Source organism: Condylura cristata, unplaced genomic scaffold (genome assembly GCF_000260355.1).
Source record: "Condylura cristata isolate star-nosed mole 26May11 unplaced genomic scaffold, ConCri1.0 scaffold00015, whole genome shotgun sequence".
NCBI lineage: Eukaryota > Metazoa > Chordata > Mammalia > Eulipotyphla > Talpidae > Condylura > Condylura cristata.
In genome coordinates, this window is record NW_004567116.1 from 926,238 (window position 1) to 934,602 (window position 8,365).

Here is an 8,365-nt window from a genome sequence, read left to right on the forward strand (position 1 = left end):
CCCCGCCGTCGGAGGGGGAGGGCGCAGGCCGGCTCCCGCCCGGCACCCACCTGCTCGGCCTCGGTGCCCGCCTCCAGCAGGCTCTGCTGGATGGCAAACTGCAGCAGGTCGTCGTCCTCGTCCCGAAGGGGCTCGCTGCGCTCCGCTCCCAGCACGCTGTACCCCTCGGGCACCTCGAACACCGCGGGGTCCACCTCGCACGGGAAGGGGCTCCCCCCGGCGGCTGTGCCGGCAGAGCCGGGGCCCGGCACCCACACCGAGCTCAGGGGCTCGTCACAGCCGCACAGGTTGCCGAAGGTGATGCGGGCGTTGAGCACATGGAAAAGGGGGATCTCTGAGAGGAGACCGCGCCTCAGCGCCCAGCGGCGCCCCGCGCCCACCCCGGCTGCCTGCGCCCCCCGGCCGGCCTCTCACCGATCTTGACCGGGAAGCCGGGCGGGAGGCGCAGGGTGATGAAGTCCCGCAGCTTGGCGAAGTGGGCGTTGCTGATGGCCATCAGGTCGATGATGGGCGTCACCTGGTCGCCCAGTGACAGCGGGTGCTCCTCGCTCAGCCACAGCGTCGCCTTGAACCTGCCGGGCCCCCCAGCGTGTGGTGAAGGGCGCCCGGTGGGGCTCTGCCCAGGCCCAGCCAGCCGGACGCCGCTGCTGCGCAGGCCTCCCCCGGCCGGACCCCTGCCCCGAGGTCACCAGCGGGTGAGGCCCTCTGCTCGGCGGGGCTCTGTACCCGGAGCTCTGTTCCGGGGTGCCACCCGAGCTGCCCCGCACGTGGCCAGGCTGGTTTGGGCCGGCCTCAGCCGGGGCCTCCCCGCAGCCCACTGCGAGCCGAGCCGGCACCTCCGCCCTGCCGTCCTCCGTGTCCAGAGCGGCGGGGTGCCGCTCCGAACCCCAGCTCCCGCCCTGGTGGCTCCGTCCCACGTGCACCCACCGGAAGCCCTGAGCCACTCACCAGGCCCTCTGAGCAGGCGCCCAGTGTGACCCGGGAGGAGACCAGACTCGGGGGGTGGGGTCCTGCCCACTGCCACCCAGCCCCCCGCGGGTACCCCTTCGGTCTGCTAGAAACCACGAGCTGTGGTGCCGCCTGGGAGGGCGGCCAGGCCCGGTGCTCAGCTGAGGACCACAGGTCCCGTCCCGGGAGTGGCGTCCAGAGCGATCTGCTGGGTGAGCGGGTCCCCCATCCCTGGGAGAGTCCCCAGCTGCCCCCCAGAACTTACCTCTGCACTTTACTGGACATCTCGATGGGGCGGCCGATGTTCCGGGACTCCAGGCTGAAGTTGGGGTCGAAGTACTCGTCGGGGGAGATGGCCGTGGGGTTGGTGGGGCTGGCGGCCTGCTGCGCGGGGGCCTGGGGGCCGCAGGGCGGGGCTTAGCGCGCAGGGCGGGGTGCCCGGCGCGGCCCCCCCCAGCCACCCCGCTTACCCCGCTGTGGGAGGAGTGCTGCTGAGCCATCCCAAGGAAGGACTGGAACGGGGTCTTTCCCCCTGAGGAGAGGCGGCGGGCGGTGAGGGGCCTGCAGACTGCCCCAGCCCCCACCGCCTCCCGCCCGGGCCTCCGGGGCCCGGCCAGGGACTCTCGGCCCGACCCCAGACGAGGTAACGGGCAGCAGGCGGGCGCACCTGGGTTTACCTTTGCTCCTCGACTTGTCCTGATCAGAGAGGTGCTCTGTGCGCGTGCGTGTCACCAGCTCCACGTTGGTGGCACTGTACACCTGGAGAGCGGGGACACAGGGAGCGGGGGCTGGGCCTGCTGCCCACCAGCCTCTCTGGCACGGGCCCACGTCTCCTGCGCCCTGGCAGGCGAGGCTTTCCCCAGGGTGGCGGGGGTCTGAGCCCAGGGGGTCACCTGAGGGGTGCTGCTGCTCGTCATCTCGGTACCTGGCGGGGAGTCATGCTGTGGGTGACCCCTAGCGCTCAGCAGGGGCCGGGTGCTCGGGCGGGCTCCCGGGGCCCCGGGGCTGCGGTGATTCTAGAGCTCACAGGCTCTGTGTCTCGGGGGGCGGGCGAGGAGGGTGGAGTTCCTGGGCCTCGGCTCCTTCCCCCACCCCCACCACTAGCCTCTCCTGCCTTGGCCTCGTAGCCGCTAACGGTTTCCATCTTCTCAGACCGCCAGCCCCAGATACCACATTTGTTCCTGAAACAGATCAAAGAGGCCCCGGTGAGACCCTGGCCGGAGCCGCCCGCCCAGACACCCTCCGGCGGCCCTCCCCGCGGACGGCAGCCCAGGCGGGAGCCGGCGCAGCCCGACACGGCGAGCCTGAGGAACGGCCCTTGACTGCCGGCTGGGCCTGAGTTTATCGACGCCCTGGTCTGTTCAAGTGCATCGGCCGTGCAGATGACGGGGCGTCGGCTTTAGGCCAGGGAAAAAGCCGGAAGAAGGATGCGGCAGGGCCGGCGAGGGGAAGACGTGGCCGCTGCGGAGCTGGCTGGCCGGGCGTCTACCTGTGCTCCCTTCCTTCACGCTGAGCAGTTTCCACAATAAAAGGTTAACAACAGGGCCCTCCCTGGTGGCGCAGCGGGTTGAAGCACAGCACTGAGAAGCTAAAGCCACTTCCACATGAGTTCGATCCCCGCCTGCCCCGGAGGTGACCCCATGGCACGGCAGACCTCTCCTGGCCCGCCCGCTGCTCCCTCAGCAGTGGACTTCGTCGATCTGCCTGTTCTGCTCCCCGCTCTGTCTCTGGTGAAGCCTCTCGCCGCCCCTGAGCCTCTGGCCTGTACCCCAGTTCTGTATGCACAAATAAATAAATCTTTAAAAAAAAAAGGTTAACAACAAAAGTAGGTCTGATCCGATACTTGGAAACGTCCACATTCCGCTTTCCAGTAGCGGAGAGAAGACGCAGACCCCCAGGAGGGCGAGAAGAGGGGCGAGAACCGGCCGTCGGCCGAAGCGGCTCTCGGGCCTACAGTGCCCTGGGCGACCCCCCACCGCGGCCTGCGCGTCCAGACAGACTGCTCTAGGCCGTCAGGGAAACCCCAGGCCCGGGGAAGGGGAAGACGGCGGCAGGCAAGGGACGAAATGATCACTCAGTACCAGAAAAAGGGTTTGGGAACTCGCAAACTGCGAAGGCCACCTCTCTCCTAAATACCCAGCCACCGACAGAGCGGACAGTGCCGAGGTGCTTGTGGCCTACTGCGGGCACTGTGCCCACACGTACGGCGTCAGAATGTGCCACCAGGCCGAGACTGGTCAACACGTAAAGCAGCGCGGAGGGAATTTCACAGGCCTAAGTGACCCGTAGTAAGGAAAATACCTCAAGCCAGTCTGAAGCTTCCAAGTGAAGCCACTCGGAGAAGAACACACTAAAGCCCCCGCAAGCAGAAGGAAGGAAACGGTGAACATCAGACTGGAAATTAATGAAATAAAGGAGAGAAAGACAATGACAAGAAAGCTGGTTCTGTGGGAACAAATCAGCCTCGGATAGGCTGAGACAGAAAAGAGAAGGTTCAAATTACTAGAGTCAAAAATGAAGAGGAGGTATCATTACTGTTACCACACAAGGGGAAGGAAGAGAAGGATTACAACGGAGCGTGAGGAAGGACCGTACCACAGCAAATCAGATTATCAGATGAAAATGGAAAAATCCCAGAGGGACAAACTACCGAAACAAACTCAGGAAGAAGCCGATAATTTGAACAGACCTGTAACCAATAGAGACCAAATTAGGAATTAAAAAAAACACAAATACCCAGCCCCAGAGGGTTTTCCCAGTGAATCCAACCAACATTAATAGAAATCACAGCAGTCAGGGCCCTCCCTGGCGGCCCGACAGGTTGGAGCGGGCACCGTGAAGCTGCCGCAGCCCTGCAGCACGAGTTCGATCCCCGGCCAGGGAGGGACCCCAGGCGCGGCAGACCCCTCCTGTCTCTGCCGTGGGCTTCACTGGATCCACCTGCTGTGCTCCCCTCTGTCTCTGGGGAATCCTTTCACCCCTGCACCTCTGGCCTGTACCCCAGTTCTTGTGTGCATAGTAAATATTACAAAAAAAAAGAAAGCAATCCTATTTGTAATACCAGCACAAATAACACCGAGAATACAACTGAAAAGCTTGTACCTCACACGCTGAGCACACAGCCTTCCTGACGGGCCCCCGACGCCCGGCCCAGCTGATGGAGGTTCAGTGCAGCCCCCACCTGACTTCTTTGTGGAAACCGATCAGCTGAATCTGGGTTTTCTACGAAATCACAAGGGGACCGCAGTGATCCTGAGAAAGAAGAACCCAGCTGGCACCGACACAGAACACAGATCAATGGGATCGACCTGAGCCCAAAAATAAGCCCACACCCCTGCGGCCAGCTGGCCGGCCACAAGGGCCGAGGCCACTCGGCGGGCAGAGCGCCGCTTCTCCATGAACGGTGCTGGGCTCCGGCCACGGCAGCTGGAGCTCTGTCCCCTCCTGCGCAAACACTGTCTCCGAATGGGACAGACCGACACGTGGGTGCTAAAATCATGAGACTTTCCAAGGGAAACTACTCCTGGGCCCTCCCTGGTGGCGCATGGGTTAGAGGCAGCACTACGAGGCCATCACAGCCCCTGCAGCACGAGTTCCATCCCCAGCCAGGGAGGGACCCTCAGGGCACAGCAGACCCCTCCTGTCTCACTACTGCTCCCCTCAGCAGTGGGCTTCAGTCCATCTGCCTGTTCGGATCCCCACTCTGTCTCTGTACCCCAGTCTTCTGTACATAAATAAATAAATCTTAAAAAAAAAAAAAAAAGTAATCGACCTTGGGGACCCCCTGGTGGCGCAAATGGTCAGGACGCAGCACGCAAGCTGGCTGCAGCCGCTTCAGGCGAGTTCAATCCCGGGACCTGAGGTGGCCCACAGGGCCCAGCAGACCTCTCCCGTCTCCCCACTGCTCCCCTCAGCAGTGCACTTCGTCCATCTGCCTATTCTGCTCCCCACTCTGTCTCTGGTGAGTCCTGTCACTGCCCCTGCATCTCTGACCTGTACCCCAGTTCTGTGTGCATAAATAAACACAGCTTTAAAAAAGCAAACAAAACACAAAACCCTGCTCTTGACCTTGGATTTAGCAAAGTAGTATTAAATATGACAGTCATATCATAAAAGTATGAACCGGGCCTCCCTGTGGCTTAGGGGTTGAGTCTCAGCACTATCATTGCTGCGGCCTGAGTTCAATCCCCGGCCAGGGAGGGACCCCAGGGCGCAGCAGACCCCTCCTGTCTCCCCGCTGCCCCCCCAGCAGTGGGTTTCAGTACATCCGCCTGTTCTGCTCCCCACTCTGTTCTGGTGAGTCCTCTCACACCCCAATTCTAGCCTACACCCAGCTCTTTTACACACACACACAAAGTATGAGCAGCAAAAGGCAAATTGTTCTTCATAGAAACTAAAAGCTTTTGCCATCAGGAAAGAGCTAACCCACACCGTGCGAGAAAGTGTTTGCAAGCCACAGATCTGGAAGGGGCTTACATGGAAACAGTATAAAGAACTGTCCCAACTCAGGAATAAAGGCACCCCAACTTTGTCAACCGCCAGACATCCCTTCAAAGAAGACACACGCGGCCGCTGAGCAAAGGGCAGAGAGGCTGTCCGGTCATCCGGGAAACGCAAACCCAGCAGCGGGGCGCATCCGCACCCCCTCGATGGCCATCGTCAAAAATAGAAGCCCGAGTGAGCCCCCAGAGGCGCTGGTGTCCGGATGTGGGGAAGCTGAACCCCAAGCTCTGCCAGTGAGCACACAAGACGCCGCGGGCTCGCTGCTGCCCGGCCTGGGAGGCTTCAGGTAGCCCGGCCCCAGGGGCCGCAGGCGGCCGGTCCACTTCCGCCACAGCCGCCCCAAGACGCTGTCACCGAGGTTACCGCGACACTGCGCAAAGGAGCGAGGGGCGGGCGCGGGTGCCCCCTGGTGGACGCGCGGCTGTGCAGCAGGGTCCAGCCTCGCCAGGCCGCGCCGTGGGCAGGCAGGAGGCTCACGCAAGTCCGAGGGAGCTAGAGGCAGAAAGCGCATTAGCAGCTGCGTCGGGAGGGGAGGGAGTAACGGGGCGTCGGGGGGATGGGCATGTTCTACCGTGGCCGGAGGGCTGCCAGCCTGGGGCTGCTCTGGACACGGCTGACCCCTACGGCAAGCTGAGGACACCTCAGCGCAAGCTGGGTCCCGGGCTCCCCGCGTCCATGACTGGGGCTGGGCGTGTTGTCTGAGAACCAGCGCCGCCGCCTCAGGTCGGCTCCCAGGGCACCCCCGAGGGTGCCCACAGCCTCTGAGAAGCCCACACTGGAGCAGGGCTGCCCTGAACTGCAGCCTAAACCCTGTTTCTATGGGCCAACATGTGGGGTCACAAGTCAAGAAACGGGACACCCTGGCCCTGCCCCTCCCCGGGGAGACGCTGCCGCACCAGCAGGCGCGGAGGCCCGGGGTTCCGCAGGGGTGCCCCCCAGCCAGGGTCCTGCTGAGATGCCGCCCGCGGCTGGGCCCCCATCGGCCTGAACAGGAGGAGCCTCAAGGCCTCAGGCCAGGCCCCCACTGACCTCTCGAAGGCGACATTGCGGGTGTCCAGGTGGGTGGAGACGATGGGGGAGGTGAGGCGGCTGGCCACGTGCTCCTCGCTGGGCCGCAGGGCGGCCAGCAGCGCTTCCGGCTCGTGCAGGGCGAGCCCCAGCGTCTCGGTGTGCACCACCTGCCGGTCGTGGTCCACCTCCATCACCAGGGCGCCCTCCTCTGCCGGCCAGGGGTGGAAGGCACAGTGGGTGCTGGCCCAGGCAGCGGGTCGGGCCGCCAAGGTGTCCTCGGCCTCAGGGGCAGTGGCTGCGGCCTCGCCTGGGCTTCCCCCCCACCCCACCTCCTGCCCAGAGGGAGGCCGGAGGCCGCTGCCCCGCTCACCCTGGCCCTTGAAGATGAAGCTCCGCCGGCCACGCTGCCAGGTCATGTGCTCAAAGCCCAGGAGGCTGGTGTCCACCCGCAGGCTCTCGCCCCGCTTCCACACCCGGTACACGTCACTCGGGCACATCTTGGACACGAGGGGCACTGGGGGGGCGCGGCGGTCACGGGTCTGCCGCCGGCACCGCCCCGCAGATGCCACCCTGCAGACCGCGGGAGCCAGGGCCACGCTCACCCCAGCTGGTGAACTCCCACTTCATCTCCACGTAGAAATCGGGGGCCTGAGAGACCAGAGGCCCGTCAGGGAAGGGGCGCGGCCGGGAGCCCGGGGTCTGCAGCCCTCCTGGGGGGCCAGCTACACCCTACCCCCCTGCAACCCTGCCCACCGCCCTGCCCGCGGAGGCAGCCCCGGGCCCTAAAGGTCTACCCGACGGCGTTTTGCCCAAGTGCCCTCCAGGTCCCACAGTCCTCATCTATCGAGGGGTACAACGGCTGGGGCAAGGGGTGCATGTGGGCTCCCCGGGGGGCCCCCGTGTGCTTTGAGAAGGGTGGACAGCAACTCCTGGGGCCCAGCCACACCCCTAGTCGGGTGGGTCCTCTTTCTGGGAAAGCTGCTCTCCCCAGGAGGCGCGTGGCCAGGAGCTCCCCTGGGAATTCTGGGGCTGGGGGACTTCAGTGCTGGCCAAGTCTCCTCTCAGAGGACCCAACTGCCCCAGCCTCATCCACGAGGGCCTTTCCCTTGGACTGGGCCAGGAGAGCCAGACCTCGTGGGTGGCCTTTTGGGGCCAGGTTGGCATGGCTGACCAGGGGTCCCCACGGCCGGCCTCCCTCGTGCCACTGTACCTGACGGAGCTTGTCCAGCAGTTCCGGGATGCCGGCCAGCCTCTGCATGGCCCTCTGGTAGTCTCGGTACTGCAGCACCAGCTGCACCAGCTCAGGGTCCCCGGTGCTGACCGCCTCCTGCAGGACTGAGGGCACCGGGCTGCTGAGGGACCTGTCTCGATGGCCCGAGGCCTGGCTGCTTACTCCCACCCACCAAGCCTGCTGCCGGCCTCGGGGAGCTCAGGGTGTGCCTACCTGCCCAGCCCTGGCAGCTCTCTTTGCCCACGTTGGCATTGTGTCGAAGGAGGACTCTCACAGACTCCAGGTTCCCCAGGGACACCGCCAGCTCCAGTGGGGTGCGCCCCCTGGGGTCCTCCTGTTCAATGTCGTGCTGAGGGAGATGGGACTCTTAGCACAGGACAAGAAAGGAGAGGACAGGCAAGAAGGACACTGGGTGGCCCAGGGTTGGCAGTCACTGCAGGAAATAAGGAGGGCGGACAGGCTGTGGCCAGGGCAGAGAGTGGCCAGCGCGAGCCAGCAGGGCAGAGGTCCATGGAAGAGCCTGGATGCCTTTCCAATCCTCTGCCAGGGACTGAGCAGGGGTCTGGGGGGCAGGGGCTGGGCAGGCAGGGGTGCATGAGGGGGGTAGTCAGGCAGGGGTGCAGGGAGGCAGGTGGTCAGGGAGGGGGGTGGTCAGGCAGGGGTGCAGGGAGG

At 64.5% G+C, this 8,365-nt stretch overlaps 1 protein-coding gene across 1 annotated transcript in view; it reads right to left on the bottom strand.

Moving 5' to 3' along the window:
* ANKRD13D (ankyrin repeat domain 13 family, member D) overlaps window positions 1-8,055 on the bottom strand; it is an 8,797-nt gene extending 742 nt beyond the window's left edge. The window contains exons 1-11 of the mRNA XM_004682575.2: window positions 7,907-8,055; window positions 7,673-7,797; window positions 7,065-7,110; window positions 6,833-6,976; window positions 6,481-6,670; window positions 2,063-2,129; window positions 1,626-1,707; window positions 1,419-1,480; window positions 1,214-1,344; window positions 415-572; window positions 30-334 (exon numbers count right to left, since the gene is read on the bottom strand). Coding sequence (XP_004682632.1) covers window positions 30-334; window positions 415-572; window positions 1,214-1,344; window positions 1,419-1,480; window positions 1,626-1,707; window positions 2,063-2,129; window positions 6,481-6,670; window positions 6,833-6,976; window positions 7,065-7,110; window positions 7,673-7,720 — 1,233 coding nt within the window. The 5' untranslated portion in view covers window positions 7,721-7,797; window positions 7,907-8,055. The remainder of the gene's footprint in view (window positions 1-29; window positions 335-414; window positions 573-1,213; window positions 1,345-1,418; window positions 1,481-1,625; window positions 1,708-2,062; window positions 2,130-6,480; window positions 6,671-6,832; window positions 6,977-7,064; window positions 7,111-7,672; window positions 7,798-7,906) is intronic.
* Between the last annotated feature and the right edge of the window lie 310 nt (window positions 8,056-8,365).